Here is a 24,011-nt window from a genome sequence, read left to right as displayed (position 1 = left end):
TGTGACACCAACAAAATGATTAGATTTTGGTGAAGATCCGGATTCGGATCCGGCTACTGGAATGTTTAAAGTGATTTTTCACCAGTGGGAGATCGGACCAAATACGATACATAACAGGATATCTGTGGACGGATTTGGACCAAACTTGGTGGACAGGTTGGGTGTCTGATGAGGATGATTTGATTCGATTTTGGTGAAGATCTGAATATGAATGTGAATATGAGTTATTTAATTTCTTAAGTGATTCTTCACTATTGGGATATTGGGCAAAAAACGATACAAAGCAGGATATCTCAAATAATTATGGATAAATTTGGACGAAACTTGTTGGACAGGTTGTGTGTGTGACTAGGAAGAATCGATTAAATTTTGGTGAAGATCCGGATCCGACTAGTATAATTTTTTAAAGTGATTCTTCACCATTGAGTGATATGGCCAACCAGGTGGAGGTATGAGTGGACCAACCGAGTGAGTCAATGAGTCAACCAGTGGAGGTGGATGTGTGAGTGAGTGCGTCAGTGGCTGTGGATTCTGGGAGTGGAGGTGGTTTTGTTGTTATGGTCTGTGTTCTCACTGGCTGGTGGGGATGGGGGTATGTTCGCATCCAGGTGTAGCTGCTGCATGTGGAGGCGTATGTGCCCTTGCTGGCCCATCTTGGCTGACCTGAGTTAGGGTAGGGTTAGTTGTTAGGGTTACTCTACTGAGTGCCGTTGTCGTGAGTTTTATGTAGTGAAGCTGTTTCAACATTTGGCTATGTCCTTCCGTCATAATGAAGAAGAAGAACCTTTCTACCCCACCGTGTTTAATTGTATGGAGTTCATAAGGGTAATTATACAGGGTTATAATGGGTAATTATAGAGGGTTATAATGGGTTGTAAAATGTAATTATAATGGGTTCTAACGGGTAATTCTAATGGGTTCTAAAGGTAAGCTAAATACCCCCAGTACGATAATGCATTGTTCAATGTTCAGTTTTATTTTATTCCCGACTGATTCTCGAAGATCTCGAAGACTGATCTGGATTCTCGAAGGGATTAACTTATAAAATGGGTCGTGATGTCTGTCCGTCCGTCCGTTAACTTTTTGCTATTTGTTCTGCTCCTCCCTTATCACCTGGCTGATTGTTCTGAAACTTGACATATGAATACAAGACAGTGTCCCGCACAATCGCTCTATTTCGGATCAGGGGGCCTCCACGTGGTTCAGGGAGGTTCCCCCAAATCAGCAGAGGTCTGAACCACAACCTCAAGATGACCGTCAGGCATCTGCCCACTCGGGCCTATTTTTACCTTCGCAAAAGCGGAAGGTTATGTTTTGATCGCTGTGTATTTATTTGTATGTCTGTGTGTGTGTGTGTATGTTATTCGCATAACTCAAAAAGTATTCAACCGAATTGCATGAAATTTGGTGGGATGATTGGTTATTATACGGGACACATTTGATTAGATTTTGGGAGCAATCGGGTCAAAGGTCAAGGTCAAGGTCACGAAAAGGTCAAAATCGTATTTTTGTTGTTCTGTTCCCTACACTCCCATGCCAAGTACAGAACAGTAGCTGCGGCGAAGGTATGCGCTCTACCGAGTGCCCGTTCTAGTTTTTCATGTAATGCTGTCATGTTGCCTGATTTACAAGCAGATGGAAGATGACCAATGGGAAATTATGGGGTGAAAAACGGCAGAGAGAGAGAAAGAGAGAGCAAGGGTGTGTTCAGTTCCCAAGCAGTTAGCTAGCCTGCCGTTCCTTATCAATGGTTTCGAATTGACTGCTTAAGCTGCTTGGCGAGCGCTGCACAAGAAACTTGGTGATGAACTTTTTGGGACTCGTGAGTTGATGCCGTCTGGTCCAGTTGCCGAATCAGAGTCGGTTATTGCTTCCCTACTTGACGCTCAGCATTTAAAAGGACAGAACACGAACACACCTTCACGACTTGGTAATATCGGATTATTAGCGCCGTCTTTGATGGCCCAAATTGCCTCGTCCTGCATTGAAGTTCCTCGAGACGGCTGAAGAGGGCGGAGCGTGGGCGTGGCCTGCGGGTGGGCGGGGCAGCGTCCGCGGTTGCCAAGCGCCGGGCGAAGTTATCACGAGAGGAACGCGTCTCGAAAGGCTCAGAACTGCATGTGTGTGCCCTCCCGTTCGGTCTTTCGCAGTAAAAGGCTCTCCAGTGGCCTGGTCTTCTCAACAGATAACAGGTCGGTCTTCTGATTGCTTCGGTCGCTCGACACGACGTACACTGCTGTGTCATGATGTACCAAACGCGAGTACTGTACACTGTTTTATTTTTAAGATACCATCCGATCGTACAGTACTGTTAATTCCTCTTATTAGTCATCATTTATCCATTGTCTTGATTACCCATCATCATGATCTTCATCATTTATGTCACCGTCATTATCATTAATCGGTGACATCAAATCATTTCCATTCATCACCACTCTGATTTTTCATTATTTTTTTCCTTATTCTGAATCATTGTTATTGTATTGTCTATTATAATTATAATCACCCTCTCCACTCCAAAAAACATCCACACAAACGTCCCTTTGAAACCCCTTTCTGCACCCCCAACTGAAACCTCCTTAAACGCCCTCTGAAACCACCCTATCCATTCCCTGTGAAACTCCTCTCTTCACCCCTATCCACCTCCTCAGAAAGAACCCTCTCCACCACCTCCTAAATCCACTTCTCCACTTCCTCCAAATCCTCCTCTTCACCTCTTCCAAATTCCACCTCTCCACCTCCAAAATCCTCCTCTCGATCCCCTCCAAAACTCCCATATCCTGTATCCGTCTCTTTCAAAACCACCCTCCCCATCCCCTGTGAAGTTCCCTCTCCATCTTCCCCCAAATCCCCCTATTCACTCTCATCCACCTCCTCCTAAACCCACCTCACCACCTCCTCCGAATCGTCCTCTCCACCTCTTGTGAATCCCCGCTCTCGACCTCCTCGAAATCCCACCTCTCTGCCTCCTCCAAATCCATCCTCTCTGCCTCCTCCAAATCCCTCCTCTCCATGTCCTCTGAATTGCCACTCTCCACTCCACTCTGAAACCACCATCACCTCCTCTGAATCTCCCCTCAACCTCCTCCAAAACTCCCCTCTCCACTTCCTCCAAAACTCCCCTCTCCACGATCCACCTCTGAATCCCCATCTGCACACCCTCCATATCCCCTCTCTCCACACCCTCTGAAACCACCATCTCGACCCCATCTGAAACCTCTTCTCTACCTTTTCTGAAATCCCTTTTCCACACCCTGTGAAACCTCCTTTTTCATCCCCTCTGAAACCTCCCTCTCCACCCCACTCAGAATCCTCCCTCCACCTCCTCTGAAACACTCTCTTCCATCCCCTCCGAATCCCCTTCATCCCCTCCAAAACCCTTCTGTCCACTCTCTCCGAACCCCCTTTTGCATGCACTCCAAATACCCTCCCAACCCACTTCAAAGCCTCCTCTATCCACTCTAAAGCCTCATCTGCACCTCCTCCAGTGCCCCCCTACAAAGCACCTGCTTCTGCAATGCCTCCGTCCATAAGCCTTGGCCAGTTAGCCGAGCTGGCCATCGGTTCTCCCGAGCCAGGTGTGGTGAATTTCGGGGCCCTGCGCTCTCTCCTGTTGGCTCTCATCGAGCACTCGGGCGCGGGGGCCGTAGTCGCAGAGGCTCCAGAACCGAGGACCTTGAATGTCCCAGACGTTGTGAAGCTCGAAGAGAGGGTCATCTCACTTGAGAGGTACTTCTCGGAGCTGGCGAGCAGTGCCGACTTGCTCCTGTGCGGACAAAGAGAACGACAACCGGTGCAACACATGTGGCAGATGATCCAGATGCAGAAGTGCGTGGAGGCGAACTCAAGCGGGGTGACGAAGGTGAGGCTTTCCTTCTCCAGAGAGGAAGAAGTAGATAATGACAGTGAGCCTCTCGCCATTATTAAGCTGCTTGGACAGAAAACTGATCTTTAACTATAAATGTCGATCCGTCTGTCTGTCTGTTGCCTAAATGCTCCTGCACCTTTGCACGGATTTGGACCAAATTTGTCACAGAGGTAAAAAGTTGTACCCGCCAGGTTTTAGCCTGGACAGCGGCTCCTTAAACCCCCCCCCCCCCCCTCTGGAAAAATGTTGGGATAAACCTCTTCATTGTTGCAGTTGGTTTAAATATCGCCACCTTTGGTGACTTAGTGGAACTACAAAAGTTCTGCCTCTTCCAATTTAGTAAATGTTTGAATTGTTGGTCATGAACTTGCAGGTATTTTTGATTCTACGTACACACAATGTTTGGGGAATTCTTAACAAATCTCAAGTCTCTCATCTTTTATTAATCTTACTACCATCACTTATCTGGAAGGTAATTAATTAATTAATTAATTAATCCTTAAACACAGGATTCTAAATTGGGTTTGGATTTGCATTGTTGGAGGCAACAATGCAAATGGTTCTTCTGTCATCGAGCTGGCAAGATGGGAGCAACAATTCACATTTATTGCCACATCTGATGCAACTTAATGCTCTAATGACTGCAAGGTGCTCCATTTAAAACTGTCTGTTCAATATAGGTAGCTTTTTTATCCCTTTTGGGTCCGTAATAAAAATTTGTATTGGTGTCAAAACCAATTGCAAATTAATATTAGGATCAATATGCATTTAAAATAATACAGTGGCCTCCAAAGTTTTCACATTTTGATGCCATCTGAACTTATTACCCTCGCCAGAAGAGAGGGTATTGCATTTGATTGGTTCGTTACTTGGCAAAAAATTTTTTTTTAACAAGTATGTTAATAACTCTGGTTTGTTTGTGTGTGTGATTGTGTGTTTGTCTGTCCGCGCACTTATCTTGCCTACAGGTCACAATTTTAAACCGATCTTCACGAAACTTCACCAAATGGTAGAGTTCGTGGTCCGACAAAATCCTATATATTTTTGAGGTCAAAAGGTCAAAAAGTTAACATAGGCCAAGGTCAACCACCTTAAAGTTTCTAAAATCCTCACTTTTCATCCGATTGATGTGAAATTTGAATATCATTTACATATCGGCTAAGTGAATTCAACCACCAACTATTTTTGAGATCAACCTAGGCCAAAAGGTCAACATAGGCCAAAAGGTCAACCACTTTCTTCAAATTCCTAAAATCCTCAATTTTCATCCGATTGACTTGAAATTGGAATAGGATTTACATATCAGTTAACTGAATTCAACCACAAACTATTTTTGAGATCAACATAGGCCAAAAGGTCAACATAGGCCAAAGGTCAACCACTTTTTTTCAAATTTCTAAAATCCTCAATTCTTATCCGATTGACTTGAGATTGGAATAGGATTTACATATCAGTTAACTGAATTCAACCACCAACTATTTTAGAGATCAACATAGGCCAAAAGGTCAACATAGGCCAAAGGTCAACCACTTTTTTTCAAATTTCTAAAATCCTCAATTTTTATCCGATTGACTTGAAATTGGAATAGGATTTACATATGTTAACTGAATTCAACCACCAACTATTTTTGAGATCAACATAGACCAAAAGGTCAACATAGGCTAAAAGGTCAAAATAGGCTGAATTTCTAAAATTGTCAATTTTCATCTGATTAACTTAAAATTTGAAGACTATTTGCATATCGGGTCACAGAATTCATCCACCAATTATTTGTGAGATCAAAAGGATGCTCTACCGAATTCCATTCTACTTTCTTCTCTTTTGCCAAGTGTCGCTCTGAGTGATTTTTCATTTGTCTGCTTGTCTGTCTGTTTGTTTGTCTGCACAGAATAAATATGATTTTCTCTGCAACCATTGGTCCGAAATTGACATTGACAATGACATTGACAATTGACGTTGACAGGAAATTTTCACCACAGGTTTGTGGTGCAACTCCACCTGTATAATTTTTTTAATGACAATTATGACGTCATAGTTCACGTGGTATGGGCAACATATTGGAAAAACTGCACCTCTATATCTCCGAAAGCGCTGCATAGAAAAAATTGAGACATGGCTCATTGTAAAGAACTCTCCATGGGAAATAAAATATGTTAATCATGATGTCATATTTCTATTATATGTCATATTTCTATGATGTCAGATGTCATATCTCTATTATGACGTCATAATTCGACAAGTGCAAAACTTCATCCGATCAAGATGAAATTTCTTGAGCGTCATCTAGGGATAAATTGGTGGAGAAAAAAAAAAGAATGACAACGTCATCGGTCACATTGTTCGGCCGTCATCTTGGAAAAACTGAAAAAATCTGCACGTCTATATCTCCGAAAGCGCTGCATAGAGAAAAATTGAGACATGGTTCATTGTAAAGAACTCTCCATGGGAAATAACATCTGTCAATGATGATGTCATTGGTGCCTTCATTATGACGTCATAATTCGACAAGTACAAAACTTCATCCGATCCAGATGAAATTTCTTGAGCATTATCTAGGGGCAAATTGGTGGAGAAAAAAATAATAATGATGAAGCCATCAGTCACGTGTTTCGGCCGCCATATTTGTTCACAAAATCCTTTAAAACCACTGAAAACACATCCTGGTGAGAGTCTGCAATCTCGAATTGCTCTTTCTAGTTTAATGATGCTTTCAAACTTAGTATACAGTTTTTATTATTTTATTTATTTATTTATTAGTTGCGATCAGAAGTGAAGTGTGTGGAATCCTGGAGGGTTGTGACATGCTCCTGATGAGGTGAGGGAAAGCTCGTGACGTCACAAAGCCAATTGACTAAAGTGAAACCTTGCATTTCGGCTGCAGGTCGCCACGGGTCTATCAGTCTGCGTGCCACTCCTTGCCAGTGGAATGGAAGCGAAAGGTTGCGGTTTTTAAAAATTGATAATACTCTCCGTCCAGTGTGGGTTTTTGACGATTTGACGAAAATGGGTTTGTGGGTTTACAGAAACAAAACCGACCAAACTCGTGAAATGCGGGTCATTTGCCATCCATGGTGTGTGATTGTATGCATCATGCATGTATCAAGACCCAATCGCGTCTCTCACTTTTAATTAGCAGGACCAACCATTCAGCTGTCACCAAATCAATATCCCTGATCAATTTTTTTTATTGGCCTGGCTTCATTCTACTGGTTGTAATTTTGACAGAATTTCTTGGTCACAGCTTGAATTCCTCATTAAAACAAGTACAAAAAGTTTTAATTAAAACAAAAGCCGCGTCGATGTTACACAATGCCTAGATGCAGCTGTGCCTATAACGTCGATGTTATAGGCACAGGACATTCCTATTGATTCGATTACTTGATGTTATTTTTGTGCAAAGTGAAAATATATCTCGGCAATTTCCCGTGTGTGGCGACGAATTTTTAATATATCTCGGCATTTTCCTGTCTGTTATTTCAGGCGGTGTATGACTGACCATGCCGCGATTTAAAAAAAATATATCTCGGCAATTTCCCGTGTGTGGCGACACGTGAACGAAGCTATGCTCCTCTCTCCGCATTTATTGTGACGACGTATAAATTAAATAATTCATCGTGACGATTGTCATTAAATGGACGAATTTTTAATATATCTAGGCAAATTCCCGTATGTGGCGACACGTGAACGAAGCTATGCTCCTCTCTCCGCATTTATTGTGACGACGTATAAATTAAATATTTCATCGTGACGATTGTCATCAAATGGACGAATTTTTAATATATCTTGGCATTTTCCCGTCTGTTATTTCAGGTGGTGTATGACTGACCATGCCGCGATTTAAAAAAAAAAAATCTCAATGGACTTGAAGTTACAGGCCTTTGAGAATTCATTTCGTTCTATAAAGGGCAACTTTCATCGGATTTTCTTCACGTTTTTTTTCAACCGAGTCTAAAACTATGTTAGCGACTATGAAAAATGAAATGATATATCGAATTTGATTTGAAAGAAAACTGTGTGAGAGAGCAAGACACCACGGGCCTACAAAACAGGCCTCAAAGCTATGCGAGTTAATAAAATGGTGGATATTTGTTTATATGAAGCCTCTCCCACAATGGGTGGAGCTATGGTTCCCAGAATGGGTGGAGCTTTGAGGTTTTGTCTTCTCTGCAAGAACAACAACAACAAGAAGAAGAAGAACAAGAAGAAGAACAACAACAACAGCAGAGGGCACTCTACGAGCAGCGTCTGCGACGCGGCTAAAAACAAAAAACGAGTAAAGCTTTCTTTTCAGCCCTCCTCTGAAATTTAAGAAAATAAACAAAGTTCTACATTTAGATGAATACAAAGCTTCTTAATAATGATTGTTACATAATTTACCATACAGTAAACCATTTAAAGGGACACGTTGTGAATGACGATTGGTGTTTTGAAGATCATGCAGGAGGACATGATCATGACATGATCGTTTTGAAGATCTCATCGATGAAACGGACGACAACTCATTTATGCCGACATAGTTGTGACATAGTAATCCTACACGGTAATCCTACCATCCATGCTCAATGTACTAGGACAAAAACCTTCCTGTTCTTTTCCTCAGACAATGTCTTTGTTGCAAGACATGATGCATGAAATAAACTGCCTCAAGTTATCACAAGATGTAGCAGTTCAGGATATCGAGAGGATTAAAGCAGGCATGGATGCGGTAAGATATTTTTCCGATTTTTTTTTTTCCGATAAGTGTTCCTGATATTTGTCACAAAAGTCTTGCACACTTTTAATAAAATGTTTTTAAAATTTAGCAATCGCCATTCTCAATATGTTTTTAAAGTACCGTAATAGTCAAAGCTTCATTGATATCCTGGGTTAACCATGCTGATGGGGTCATTCATTTTTAGCTCACCTGGAGTGAAGTTCAGGGGAGCTCATGTGATGGTGTGTCGTCCGTCCGTCAGTCCATCCGTAAACACTTGAAACTTCTTCTCTGAAACCGCTGATGGGATTGCGACAAAATTTGGCACAAATGAGAGTTGCTGTGTTGTGACTAAAGTTTGTTCACGGCATTAAAAAAAAATCGGCGTCTAAGGGGGTCAAAGTGGCTCCAGGTTTCACCCTCCAAAATAGGTATTTGCTTTCTTCTCAGAATCTACACACACAATTTTGATGAAGCATCACCACAACCTTCATCATCTGTGATGTACCAATGTTTCTTCAAGGCATTGGAAAAATTGGGGTCTGAGGAGGTACTCGGGGGGGGGTAGACAGAGGGGTTTTGGCCCCCAAAATAGGTATTTTTTTGTTTGTTTATTTAAAGTCTTATGATTATGTTAGTATGATTCCACATGCTGCCCTGTCTTCTAGCAACTATTGAAATAGGTTTAAAATACCTTTATTCAGTTCAGTATACTGTTTATTCTACCAGGTGCGCACCAGGGGTATTGCCCCTATGTTTTATTGTCATCTCCAGAGGGCCATGGAACCATAATAGCTTAAAAAAGACTACTGTATCATGTTTGGGATTATCAGGTATTTTCTATTTTCTGAATAATCGCTTTGTTCTATTTTTTTCTTCTTCTCCAAAAAACAGAAGATGCAAGAAGTATGGAAACATTTGGAGGAGATAAATAACATGAATGAAAAGATTACGGGGCACGACGAGGTCTTGGTTAGTTTATTCTTTATATTACCTTCGTCAGGTCTGTTTGTTCGTCCACACAGAACATGATTATGTCTATTAGTTACATACTATTGAAATGATAATGGTAATAATACATAATTATAATGATAATTACGATAGTTCATAATGATAATGATACATAATGTGAATGAGAATACGAATGAAAATGAAAAAAATAATGATAATGATAATTACAATGGTACATTATGATAATGATAATGGCACATAATGATAATGGTAATAATAATGATAATGAAATTTACAATGGTACATAACGCAAATAATAATAATAATGAAAATATTTAAAATGACAATACCAATTACAACGATAATGTTCATAATGTTAACGATGATATGATAATGAAAATAATAATTATAATGATACATAATGATAATGATACAGAATGATAATGATAATTACAATGGCACATAATGATAATTGTAATAATAATGATAATTGTTACAGATTCGTCACTTCCGTTGTGGTGGTTCTCATCCACTGCAAACATTTTTGGTTCCATGTACTATTATTGTTATCGTTTAAGTGAAATTGGAGATAGCTGTTTTCAAAAGGTAAAAAAGTTAGTGTTTTAAAAGAAACCGGAAACCGGATCGGGAACCGGACGACGAAAAGAAGAGGAAGAGAAAGAAGAGGAGGAAAAAGAGGCAGAGCGAGTGAGGTCGGAGAAGGAGCCGAGCTGCGTTGAGGTTTTGAGCAAACGCTGGCGAACGAGGGTCATGACTAAACTTTGGGGTTTCCTGGGAAAGGGATTCCTGCGACAGAGTTGTTATCGCTGTGACAGATAAACCTGCGTGACAGGTTTTGCGGTTGATTCCGAAGATAATCATTGGAATGCCGTTACATCTCGAGAATGGACCGTTGGCCATTTTACCTCGCGCCTGATTTTACATCGCTCCAGGTTTTTCACCTCGCTTCAACCATTTCACCGCATCCAGACGTAATCTGGTGTGTGTGTGTAACATGGATTTTGAGTGGGAATTTGCGGTTCGTCGATTGGGAGCCGTTGAACGTCCATACCCAAAGGTGTGTTTTCCCAGTCGCCTCTTGAAGACACTTTTGCCTATCTTTGGCAGTGTGACTGTCAACCGAGCGGGATTCTGGTCTCGATACAACATCGTTCTGACGATCACTAGAGCGTGGATCGACTTTGGTTTGAAGCTGGGACAGAGACATTGGGAATGTTATTTTCACTCACTTGGAGCACAGTGAGTTATATTGTACGAAACTGATGGTACCATCATAGGAATGATATATTGGTTGTACAATTGATTAATATTGTTATTGTGCTGTTATTCTTGTGTGATCTTAATACAATACTTGTTTGTTGGTAACAATTGGTGTGGTTTCACCTTTGATCTTTGACACACAGAATAACACATCTTTCTGCCGTGACTCCTCTCGGGGCTCGGCGGTACATCGTGACCGGGGTTTGGGAGGAGCACGTAACAGAAATTGGGGGCCCGTCCGGGATAGAATTCCCTAACATTCCCAAAATTCCCAAATTTGGAATTTTCTAACATTCCCAAATTTTTTCAAAAATTGGATTTTTTTTTTGTGTGTGAAGGTTAACAGGTGCTAACTGATAGTCACCATGGTGTTTGACGCAGAAAAGTTTGCGGCATCCCCTAATGAGGCACAGTTCCAGGCGTTAAAAAGATCGGAACTCATGATATTGGCCAAATATTTTAAGTTGGAGGTCCGAGTTAGTATGAAGAAAGCAGAGATTCAGACATTGGTGGTGGAATCTCTAGTGGGACAAGGAACATGGGAAGAGGTAGCCTTGGATTGGTTACCCGAGGAAAAAGGAAATGTGGAGCTATGGAAAATGGAGATGCAACTGCAGAGCCAGGAAAGGTTAAAAGAGTTGGAATGGAAAGCCGAGGAAAGAAGAGCAAAGGAAAGAGCAGCACAGGAACGAGAACTCGAGGAAAGAAGAGCAGAGGAAAGAGTAGAGGAAAGGAGAGCTGAACAGGAACTCGAGGAGAGAAGAGCAGAGGAAAGGAGAGCTGAAGAAGAAAGAAGAGCAGAGGAAAGAGCAGAGGAAAGGAGAGCTGAAAAGGAACACGAGGAGAGAAGAGCAGAGGAAAGAGCAGAGGAAAGGAGAGCCGAAAGGGAGTATCAGAAGGAACTTAAACTCAAGGAGCTGGAATTACTGGGAGAATGGAGAGAAGTAGTATCCATGCCGGCTAGTTCGACAACTATTGAGAACTCTTGGGATGTTGGTAGGCATGTGAGGCTGGTTCCACCCTTCAATGAAAAGGAGGTAGCCAAGTTATTTTACATTTTGAAAAAGTGGCTCAAATGCTAAAATGGCCTGTGGGGTCCTGGACTATGTTAGTGCAAAGTGTTCTGGTGGGTAAAGCTCAAGATATCTATTCGGCTTTACCGATTGACCAATGTGCAGATTATGAGATAGTGAAGAAAGCCATTCTCAAAGCCTATGAATTGGTTCCTGAAGCTTACCAGCAAAAATTCTGGAATGCCAGGAAGAGGGAGAGTGAGACCCATGTGGAGTTTGCCAGAATGAAGGAAACCATTTTTGATAGCTGGTGTGACTCGAAGGAGATTGGGAAAGACTTCAACCTGTTACGACAATTGATTTTGGTGGAGGAATTCAAACAGTGTCCACGTGGACATTAAAGTACATCTGGATGAAAAGAAAGTACCAGAGTTGTATGAGGCAGCAACCGTAGCAGATGACTATGCCTTGACGCACAGGATTGGGTTCCACAAACCTAACGTCCCGTGTAGAGTTAGCCAGGGGAGTTATGGTAAATCAGGTTCGGAGAACAGATTTTCATGGAGGCGGCCTAGAGAGGACTATGGGGACAAATCTGATACCGTGACTTTTAGGGGTCAGAAGACAACAGTTCCAAGACAGACTTATCTTCCGGGGGGCCCGAGGCAGACCACGAGTTTTTCCTACGGGCCTACTTGCGCTCTTTGCAAGAAACCTGGGCATTTGATGTCCCAATGTTACACCCTGAAAAGGAAAAATCAGGAGCGGAGTCAAACTAGTGCAACTCCGAATGCATTGGCCAATGCGAGAAATCGTCCTTGGAGGACAGTGCCTTGTGAAGGTTCCCATGCCAAAGTTACGGCATCACAGAACGACCTTGCCCAAAAGGGTTACAAACCTTTTATTTCAGAGGGGTTTGTGTCACTGGATGGAGACTTAACGAACCAGAGACCTGTTAGGGTATTGAGGGACACAGGAGCACATCAATCTTTGATGCTTGAGGGCATTTTGCCATTGTCAGAGAAGACGGCAACTGGTGTTAGTGTTCTTCTACAGGGGGTTGGTGGCTATGTTAAAGCTCCTCTTCATGTCATCCATTTAGAGTCTGAGTTGGTGTCAGGACCGGTCACTGTAGGTTTACAAGCCACTCTTCCTGTAGAGGGAATCTTTTATTATCGGGAATGATTTGACCGGTGGTCGAGTTTCTGGTAATCCGATGTTGGTTGAAAAGCCCAGTATGGAAAATAACACCGCACAGTTAGAGCAGGACATTCCGGGTATCTTACCATCCTGTGTAGTGACTCGTGCTATGGGTAGGAAGCGCTCTGAAGAGAAGGAGAAGGAAGGTGATGTGGATTTGGGTTCCTTAGCGATATTGGAGGAAAAGTCTGGAAGAGATAATAGGAAAGGGAGTGACATCAAGGAACCGAAGGAAAAGGTGGCATCTGGAACAAAAGAGGAAATGCAGTGTCCGTCGGAGACATCTGGGAACGAGGCTGAACAAATGGTGCTGGTCCGAAAGAGACTTGTTGAAGAACAACATGGAGATTCGGAGATCCGGAGTTTCATTGGTAAAGCTGTTACAGAGGAAGAGGCTATGAAGTTACCTGTTGGTTACTTCATGAAAGGGGAAATACTCATGAGAAAATGGAGACCACGGGAGGTGCCAGCAAACGATGAGTGGAAAGTTCATTACCAAATTGTGGTGCCACTGCCGTACCGGAAGGAGATATTGAGTTTGGCACATGAAACACCTTTGGATGGGCATCTTGGAGTGAACAAGACGTGTGACAGAATATTGGTACATTTTTTCTGGCCAGGTTTGCGACGTGTTGTGGCGGAGTTCTGTATATCTTGCCATTCTTGCCAGCTGGTGGGAAAACCTAATCAGAAAGTCCCATCCGCACCTTTAAAACCAATTCCAGCTTTTGAAGAGCCATTCAGCCGAGTCATTATTGACTGTGTCGGCCCTTTACCTAAAACTAAGGCTGGACATCAGTATTTGCTGACCATCACGTGCTCTTCCACAAGGTTCCCAGAGGCAGTGCCTCTTAGAAAAATTACTGCGGCAGTTATTGCGAAGACCTTGATTAAATTTTTCACTTTGGTTGGCCTACCTAAGGTCATCCAGTCTGATCAGGGTTCCAATTTCATGTCAACACTTTTTCAGCAAGTGGTACACCTGTTGGGAGTGGAGCAAGTAAGATCAAGTACTTACCATCCCGAGAGCCAAGGGGCCTTGGAAAGGTTTCACCAGACATTGAAGAATATGATCAGAACGTATTGTTTTGAATGTGACAAGGATTGGGATGAAGGAATACCCTTATTGTTGTTTGCTACGAGGGAATCTGTTCAGGAGTCATTGGGATTCAGTCCTTTTGAACTTGTGTTTGGACACGCAGTGCGAGGACCGTTGAAAATGGTGAAAGAACAGTCGCTACAGGAGGAGTCACAGTCAACAGTGGTAGTGTATGTGTCAACGGTTAGGCACAGATTGGCAAAGGCTTGTGAAGTTGCGAGAAGAAACTTGAAAGTGACACAGGATAAAATGAAAGTGAGACATGACAAGAAATCTCAGATAAGAAATTTCAGTCCTGAGGACCGAGTGTTAGTGTTGCTTCCTCTTCCAGGTCAGCCACTACAGGCTAGATATTTTGGTCCCTAGGCAATCGAAAGGAGGGTTAATGAAACAGATTACGTGGTGACAACTCCCGACCGACGGCAAAAGTGGCAGCTGTGTCATGTCAACCGACGGAAGAAATATTATGAGAGGAAGCGTGTGGAGAAAATGGTTCCTGTCTCACCTGTCTCACCTGTAGTCGGGGTGCAAGAGAATCCAGAGGTTGAGGCCAGTGTGAAGTTTGATAACTTTGATGACCAGGCTTGTCCCAGATTGACGAACACGGAAGTGTTGAGTCATTTAGATGAGAAATTAGATCATTTGACGAGGGAACAACAAGGACAACTATCCAGCCTAATTTTTGAGTTTGCACATTTGTTCACAGATGTACCTGGTCGTACTGACTTGGTATGTCATGATATTGAGGTGGGGGAAGCCACTCCTGTGAAGCAACACCCCTATCGGATGAACCCTGTGAAGATGGAGTTCGGAAGGAGGTTCAGTATATGTTGGAGAATGACATCATCGAACCAAGCAGCAGTAAATGGAGCTCACCATGTATGTTGGTTCCAAAACCCGATGGCAGTTTTCGCTGTTGTACGGATTTAAAACGGGTTAATGCAGTGACCAAGACCGACTCATATCCCATCCCGAGGATTGATGACTGTATTGATAGAATAGGCCCAGCTAAATTTGTAACTAAATTTGTCTTGCTGAAAGGGTATTGGCAGATTCCTCTTACTGATAGAGCCAAGGAAATCTCGGCTTTAGTCACACCAAATGGGTTGTATCAGTACAAGGTTCTTCCCTTTGGATTGAAACACGGGCCTGCTACATTTCAACGGCTGATTAATAAGCTTATTGCAGACCTTGAGGGGGTGGAGGCTTATCTGGATGATGTCATCATCCACACTATGACCATGGAAGATCATATTCAACAAATCCATGCATTTTTCAAGAAACTGACCGAGGCAGGGTTGACTATCAACTTATCTAAGAGTGAGTTTGTAAAGGCACAGGTGGTGTTCCTAGGCCATGTAGTAGGTCAGGGTCAGGTGCAACCGGTGACAGCCAATATAGAAGCCATTGATCGCTTCCAAGTTCAAAAAGGGAAGGAGGAGCTTATGAGATTCTTGGGTATGGCTGGTTGGTACAGGCGGTTTTGCAGGAATTTTTTCTGAAGTGGTAGCCCCTTTAACGAATTTGCTGAGGAAAGAGACCAAGTTTGTTTGGGATGACAAATGTCAGGCTGCCTTTGCCCACGTCAAAGGAATATTAATGAGCTCTCCTGTCCTAGCAGCCCCGGATTTTCAAGCACCTTTCAAGTTGGCCATTGATGCAAGTGATGTGGGGGCTGGGGCATTTCTATTACACGAAGATGAGGATGGAGTGGATCACCCGGTGTGCTACTATTCCAAAAAGTTTAACAAACACCAGGCAAATTATGCCACCGTGGAAAAAAGAGACCCTTGCTCTCCTGCTAGCACTTCAGCATTATGAGGTGTATCTGGGAACTACTACCTTTCCTATAAAAGTCTTCACTGATCACAACCCCTTAACCTTCATTCAAAAAATGAAAAATAAAAATCAGAGATTGATGAGATGGAGTTTGGCTTTGCAGGAGTTCAACTTGGAAATTGAGCATGTAAAGGGCAGGGACAATGTCTTTGCTGATGCTTTATCCAGAGTGAACTAACTTTGTTTGGAAGTTTTGTTGTTTTATTTTGGGGAATATTAATTATTGTTGCTCAGTCTCACGTGAATTGATCATTTGGGAGTGAGTTTTACTTTTGTTTGTTAAAAGAGTTTTTGCATGCAAAGAAAGTTTTCACTATGTTCCAACTTTCTTTCTTGAGGTGGGGAAGTGTTACGGATTCGTCACTTCCGTTGTTGTGGTTCTCATCCACTGTAAATATTTTTGGTTCCATGTACTATTATTGTTATTGTTTAAGTGAAATTGGAGATAGCTGTTTTCAAAAGGTAAAAAAAGTTAGTGTTTTAAAAGAAACCGGAAACCGGATCGGGAACCCGACGACGAAAAGAAGAGGAAGAGAAAGAAGAGGGAGGAAAAAGAGGTGGAGCAAGTGAGGTCGGAGAAGGAGCCGAGCTGCGTTGAGGTTTTGAGCAAACGCTGGCGAACGAGGGTCACGAGTGAACTTTGGGGTTTCCTGGGAAAGGGATTCCTGCGACAGAGTTGTTATCGCCGTGACAGATAAACCTGCGTGACAGGTTTTGCGGTTGATTCTGAAGAGAATCATTGGAATGCCATTACGTCTCGAGAACGGACCGTTGGCCATTTTACCTCGCGCCTGATTTCGCATCGCTCCAATTTTTCCCCTCGCTTCAACCATTTCACCGCATCCAGACGTAACCTGGTGTGTGTGTGTAACGTGGATTTTGAGTGGGAATTTGCGGTTTGTCGATTGGGAGCCGTTGAACGTCCATACCCGAAGGTGTGTTTTCCCAGTCGCCTCTTGAGGACACTTTTGCCTATCTTTGGCAGTGTGACTGTCAACCCAGCGGGATTCTGGTCTCGATACAACATCGTTCTGACGATCACTGGAGCATGGATCGACTTTGGTTTGAAGCTGGGACAGAGACATTGGGAATGTTATTTTCACTCACTTGGAGCACAGTGAGTTATATTGTACGAAACTGATGGTACCATCATCGGAATGATATATTGGTTGTACAATTGATTAATATTGTTGTTGTGTTGTTATTATTGTGTGATCTTAATACAATACTTGTTTGTTGGTAACTATTGGTGTGGTTTCACCATTGATCTTTGACACACAGAATAACACATCTTTCTGCCGTGACTCCTCTCGGGGCTCGGAGGTACACCGTGACCGGGGTTTGGGGAGGAGCACGTAACATAATGATACATAATGACAATGAAATTTACAATGGTACCTAATGCAAATGATAATAATAATGACAATATTGAAAATGATAGTGATAATAACAATGACAATGTTGATAATGATAACGATGATGATAATGATAATAATAATGATGATAATGATGATGGTACAAGGTACATGGTAATAATTGTTCGTGATTACGTCGATTAATTGCATATTCATGCGATGTGAGTTCAATTTCTTTCTTCAAAAAGCAAAAGATGCAAGAGATATGGAAGCATTTGGAAGAGATCAATACCATCCAAGAAAATATTACAGGGCAGGACGCAATCTCGGTCAGTATAGTATTTTTTATTTTTGGTCTGTTTTTTGGTTTAATGGCTGCTTATTTATGTGGATTGTCACTTGAAACAACAAAAATTGCAACTGATTATGAAACAAGGACCTGATACCCTCGGTTCCCCGCCTTTTGGGTGATATGCTGAACAGATCTGTGTAATATGAAAGCTAAATCTTAAACGCTTTTTGAAATATCGCGTGCACAAGACAAGTTACCAAGATGGTTGCCATTGCAATATAATTCAGCCAATCACAGCCGTGATCTAATCGGGTTGAGATAATATCATGAGGAATAGATATCAGCAAAATGAAAGCTCTATGTTCAACGGTTTTTTAAATATCGTGTACACAAAAGTGCATTGACGTGCAATTGACGTGCAAAGTGCAAAAGGATGATAGGTCATGGACAGATGATCGATCAGTCAGACGGAGCTCATGTTTATGCCCCTTCCCCGTCTCCGACCTTGTTGGAGGGGCAGGGACAAAAAATAAGACGAAAAAAAGTCAAATGACTAATAACGTAACTATACCATTAGGTATGTTATTGAGATTGTTTATGAAATGGTAGATACAATGGAAATATGGGATACTAGTCTTTGTGAAGACTCATGTCAGTCTGCGAAGGTGAACAAAATAATTGATTTTATCAAATAAAAAATGATCTTCATCACTGTAGGAAATCAGGTGCGGCTGACATTTCAAATGCTAGGTCTTCATCAGGGCAAAATTATGAAATGTATGTTGAGGGAAGATTATAAATTAAGAAACTGGATCAAATGGTAAGTTAAAGAAATTTTAATTATTTTTTATTTAAATTATAAATTAATTAATTATTTAAATTCAAATTAAAAATTTCGATGAAGCTAACACCGAGGGCCTTTCACCCACTCACCGCAGGCAGGTTGGTGGTCTTTCTGTCTTCTACCGACTTCTTTCCGGCCTTGCTCCCCCAGCTCTCTCTGTGCTCTGTCCCCCAAATATTCCTGCAGGTCACACAAGATCTGCCAGAAACCCTCTTATGGTTAAACTTCCAAAATCTAGGCTCTCTGCTCACCTTCACTCTTTCATTCCCCTTTTCTCACACCTCTGGAACAAACTCCCCCACTCCCTTCAATCCCACTCCTCCCTCCAGGTCTTTAAAACAGCTGTTCACCACGATCATCTTCCCCCATCCAAAACCGTGATCTTTTCTACCCTCGCTAATTCACCCCAGATACACTTTTTCGAAATTCCAACTTCTTTCCTGGAAGTCCTTGCAGTGGCCATATGTTTTATACCTCTCCCACCTCCCCCCAAGCCCTCTCCCTCCCACAGTTCTCTCGATCTTCCTGCTCTCAAATGTTGTGTTTGTGTCCTTCCCCCTCTCCCCATCTTGTCAACTGCTCCCCTTATTTTGTGTTTTATGTGTCGGTTGTATCGGTTTGACTTTTTGTGTGATTAATGTTAGCCGTTTCATGAGCCTCGATCTTGTATCCAAAAACAAACAAACAAAAAAAAACAGGGGTTAATTGTGGATGGAGGGCAGATTGACAGTCTTTGGCAAGGGTCAATGATTGAAGGGAACCTCTGAAACGTGAGGGGTGAAAGAGCAAAAAACCCCCCCCAAAAAAACATTTAAATACAGTAATACCTGCATTAAGCCTCGTGTTGGCCTGGTGTTCGCTTAACGGTTAGGGTGCTGGCTTGGGATTCTAGGGTCCTAAGTTCAAATCCCGGGTCAGTTGTTGAATTTACTCCAGGTGGGGTTGACTCAGCCTGTCATCCTTCTGAGGTCGGCAAAATGAGTACCAGCTTACCTTGATGAATGAGCCATTTGAGTATCCTGCGTAGGAGTGACGACCCGGCCAGCATTGTGCCCAATAGTCAAGTAACTGCTTTGGCAGCTATGTGTACATCATCAATACCTGTATTCAATATATATATATATATATATATATATATATATATTGTTGCGGATATGAGGATTATGTTTTTTTGATTGTGTTGTATTGTATTGTAAATTGTTGTGAAATATGCATTAGTCTGAGCCCTCCTTGCTCCAGTGTGTATAAAGGTCAAAGGGCGTTCCGGTAGTTAATTCCATAAAGCATACATTGAAGGACACTATAATATCCCTGTTCAGTAGTTTATTTCCTTATTATGTGTATCAGGGTAAGGCCTTGTCTTCCATTAAAATGACACTCCATTGCACCAAGTGAAATAGATAGATCCCCTTTCATTTCCATTCCCAAAAACCGCAATTGCCAACTGTTCCCTCCGCGACTCCATTCGCCACGAGGTAGGCTCGGAGAAGAAGGGCATGTCTCCACCTCGTCATAGAGGGGAGGAGTGAGCCAGCCCCGAACAACCAACCAAGCACGAGGGGTTTGGTTTGAGAGGGCAGAGGAAGAGCGATCGAGGAGGTTCGCGAAGTTTGAGGGGCGGGGCCTATATAACCCGCCGCGGGACGCTCCCCAAGGAGATGAGTTCTGAGTTCTGAAAAGAGACGAGCTTCAGAGAGAAGTGCGCAAGGAGGGAAGAGAAGCGAGAAGGAAGCCTTTAACACAAGTGTGCGAGAGAAGCGCGGGGAAGCCTTGAGAGAAGTGCACGACGTCACCCTGCTCGCTCCCAGCCTGACGAGGCCCGGTTTGCTGTGCGCCCTGCAAAGCCTTCCAGCTTGTGGTCCGAGCTGAACCTTCCTCCCGGTCCAGCCAATCGTTCCTGCCTCCATTCCCCATTCGTGTGAGTCCGTCTCTGTTTGTTCTGTCAAGGGTATAAGTTAAGCCTGTTTAGATAAGCTAGTAATTTTCACTGTGTCTCTAATATCTTCTGTATATTCTTTTCTTATCTTTCCTTCTCCTTGGTTATTTTGAGCCTGTACATAGTAAATAAATTTAGTAGTATTTTCAACCTTTTTTTGGTTGTCTGCTTCTTCTTCACATCCGTGTCGCTTTTGTCTTTTCCCTATTGAATATCTGTGGCGCGATCTGGCCAACGTTCGGGGATCGGGTGAATCGGGGAAACTGTACGACCGCGGGGCCTCCGCTCGGCAAACATAACATCTTATCCGCGGGCCGTAACAATTGGTGTCAGGAGTGGGATCGGACCCGAAGCGCGCTTCACGCGCTCAAAATTACAAGATACTGAAATTTGTTTTGTTTTACAAAACCCGAATTTTGAAATCGCGCCATGGCTGGTCAAGACGACGGGATGTCGGTGGGAGAGATAGATGGGGTAGAATCGACCCAGGACCCGGGGGAAATGTATGTGGAGGAAAGAGAGGAGGAGAACATTGGCAATGTGGTTGAGGGGGTATCAGGTGCACAAAATGTCGCTCTCGCGCACGAGGTTACGGGCGCGCAAAATGGCGCCTCGCACATGGCTACGGCGACCGCGCCCGCGACCGTAGCAGCGCCGCCGATGGATTGGGGGCTATTTATGGAACAAATAAAGGCCTTTATGGTTAAGTCGGGTGAAGAAATGGAAGACAGAAGGAGGGCTGATAGTGAGAAAATGGAAAGCAGAATGATGGGGGCAATGAGGGACGAAGCGAGGGGTACCAGCGAACAGTTGGGAAGCAAATTTGAGGGGTTAGACAATAAAATTGAGGGGTTAGACAATGGGATAAAAGAGGTGAAAAATGGGTTAACGGGGGTGGAAAATAGAATGGCTGCCCAGGAGAATCAGATAGAGGGGGTGAAAAATGGGTTAGAGGGGTTAGAAAACAAGATGGAAAACAAATTGCGGGAAATAGGGGAGCAATCCGCCCGAGAAATTAAACAAATGGGAGAGCAGATAGAGGAGGTGAAAATCGGGGTAGAAACCAAATTGGATGCTCAGAGGGATGAATTGGGACAGATGAGGGTGGCATCTACAAAAGAGAGGGAGGAGATGAAGGAGGAGATACGACGAGGTGTAAGTGAGGAGGTCTCGGGGGTACGCGAGGAGGTAAAGCGAGGTGAAAAGCGTATAGAGAAAGAGGTGAGGAATAATACGGCTAGGTTACAAGGGGGCATAGAGGGTCTGACGAAGGGAGTAGAACAGCTGACAATGGGACAAAAGGAACTAGTGGACCAAGTGGAAAAGAACACTGCAATAATCGGGGGGTTAAAAGCGACACAAAAAGACATTAAAAATGAATTAATAGCGACAAAGAAGGAATGTCAGATGGTACATGAGGGGTTGACGAAGAAGTTGGAAGAGGTGACAGAAGTAATGGAGACGAAGGACCGAGAGGTGAGGACGCACATAGAAACGGTTAAAGTGGCGTTAGAGGAAGAAATAGAGGGGGCGCACCGGGAGATGAAAGAGGTAAAGGAAAAATTAGAGGAGGTGGAAGAAGGGGTGAGTGAAATTAAGAAGAGACGGAGGGAAACTAAGAGGGAAATAAAGGAAGAGGTGATGGAATATGTACAAGGTCTGTGTTCAAATCATGATTATGTGCTCACTAACCAAATAAAGAGTTTGCAGGTGGCAGAGGAGGTGCGACGACGAGGTACCGAGGTGAGTGACGATATACGCGGAAATGTATATGGTGTGAGGGGAGATTTAGTCGGCTTGGGGGGTGGTGTAGACCCGGGTGTTCAGGAGAGGCCGTTGGTGAAGTGTGCGACAGGTACGGTGTGCGAAAGAGGAGGTGTGCGAGAATGTCCGACTCTGGGGTGTGTGAGGAAAAAGTGCGCGCCGAGGAGTGAGTGTGCCGTCGAGAGTGAGTTGGTTGTTGCGCGTGTGCGAGGGGGCACATGGAAGCGCGGAGTGGGGAGTGTTACAGAGGATGTAACGAGAGAGTGTACACCTGTGGTGAGTGTTACAGAGGGTGTAACAGGAGAGTGTGCGCAAGAGTGTGCACGAGAAAGGTGTGTAACGGACAGGTGCATGAGGAAAGAGTGCGGTGTCAAAAGTAAGGGAGAATGCACACCTGTGGTGAGTGTTACAGAGGGTGTAACGGGAGAGTGTGCGCAAGAGTGTGCGCGAGAAAGGTGTGTAATGGACGGGTGCATGAGGAAAGAGTGCGCTGTCAAAGGTAAGGGTGAGTGCGCGACCGAGTGTGGAGGTGAAAGTAGCAAGAGTGACACGGAGCGTGAGTTGGTTGTGGCAGGTGAGAGAGGATGTACACCTGGAATGGAGGGATGCACACCTGGAATGGTAGAGCGCGTATGGGAATGCACGCTGGAATTAGTAGTGAGGCACGTGGTTGGGTGTGCAAGTGAGAGCACACCTGTGGTTGTCACAAAGGAGGTGACCGAGGAGGGGGCGTGAAGAGGTGTGTTGGTGAGGTGTGCGAACGACGAGTGTGTGCAAAGGTGTGCGGTGGTCAGGTGTGTGACCAAGTCTGTGAGAGAAAGAACGAGTGCAATAGCGAAGGACGCGGGGTGTACGGGCGGCGTTGGAGCACCGAGCTCGGTGAGGGTGAAAGGGGTAGCGTATGCGTGTGAGCATGCAGGTGAAGCATCGACGGTAACCGGGTTAGCGGTTAGAACGACATTTAGCCGAATCGGGCCCTCGGTGCGCGCCGAGCAGCTTCGCGTGCCGCGAGGACCAGCGGGGATCCGAACCACGGCGGTTTCGAAAGAACCGCCGTACGCGATCCACGCCGGGCCGCGCTTAGAACGGCCGCGTCCGTGCTCCACTAGGCGGAGCGGGCAGCCCGATAGGAAGGGTCGTCATGGCGACCCCTTTTTGTTGAGGCGTTCCGGCAGGTCGAGATCGGGCCATTGGACGGCTCTGTGCCGAGATGGTGCGTGGGATCTTGGCCCGGGTAAGCCCCCGTCCCTGCACTGAATGCGGGACGTATCCAGCCGCCGGCACCAAGCAACCCGCATTCATTGCTCGGCTTTACGAAACCGGGCTGTAGAAGTGAATTGGCGCACCGAGAGGCTCTAGTGAGTAGACGTGATGATGAGAATAGTGTTTTGGCCCCGAAATTAGAAAAACAAAATTTGATGATTGGCAAAGGATTGGCAGAGTGATGATTGGTAATGAATGGTACAGTGATTGGCAGATGATTGGCAAATTTTTGATTTGTTGGATTTGGTGTGCACAATTGATAGTGGGAGATGCCCGATGTGGTGGGATGGCAACTCTGTCATCCCTCACAGCAGGGGCAAAGGAGCACTAGACTTATGGGGTTTATGGCAGTGAAAACTAGCCCGGGAGGGTTTGGATAATGTGTAGGGACCCAGAGAAGATGACATTAGGTAACGGTAAGATTAGGTAGTGACAATGATACCTGTAGTGGGGACGCAGGTAGATTAGAGTGGATGATAATGACGTGGTATGTGCTTAGTTTAAAGGGAAGACAGGGAGCACTAAGTTAGCAGGGCACCAGGTAGATTAGATGATGCCGTGTGTATGGTGAACAGGTGTGATTGCACAGGTGTGCAACTGAACAGGGGTGTGG

The 24,011-nt window shown here is 44.0% G+C and overlaps 1 protein-coding gene across 1 annotated transcript in view; it reads left to right on the top strand.

Annotated features, from left to right (window-relative positions):
• Positions 1-2,099: 2,099 nt before the first annotated feature.
• LOC137417532 (uncharacterized) overlaps positions 2,100-24,011 on the top strand; it is a 98,018-nt gene continuing 76,106 nt past the window's right edge. Inside the window, exons 1-5 of the mRNA XM_078786020.1 lie at positions 2,100-2,192; positions 3,489-3,862; positions 8,469-8,573; positions 9,456-9,533; positions 17,548-17,628. Of these exons, the coding sequence (XP_078642146.1) occupies positions 3,518-3,862; positions 8,469-8,573; positions 9,456-9,533; positions 17,548-17,628 (609 nt within the window). The 5' untranslated portion in view covers positions 2,100-2,192; positions 3,489-3,517. The remainder of the gene's footprint in view (positions 2,193-3,488; positions 3,863-8,468; positions 8,574-9,455; positions 9,534-17,547; positions 17,629-24,011) is intronic.

The sequence above is a fragment of the Myxine glutinosa genome, chromosome 10, assembly GCF_964187855.1.
Source record: "Myxine glutinosa chromosome 10, kmMyxGlut1.1, whole genome shotgun sequence".
In the NCBI taxonomy this organism is placed as follows: domain Eukaryota; kingdom Metazoa; phylum Chordata; class Myxini; order Myxiniformes; family Myxinidae; genus Myxine; species Myxine glutinosa.
This window is presented reverse-complemented; position numbering and strand designations above follow the sequence as displayed.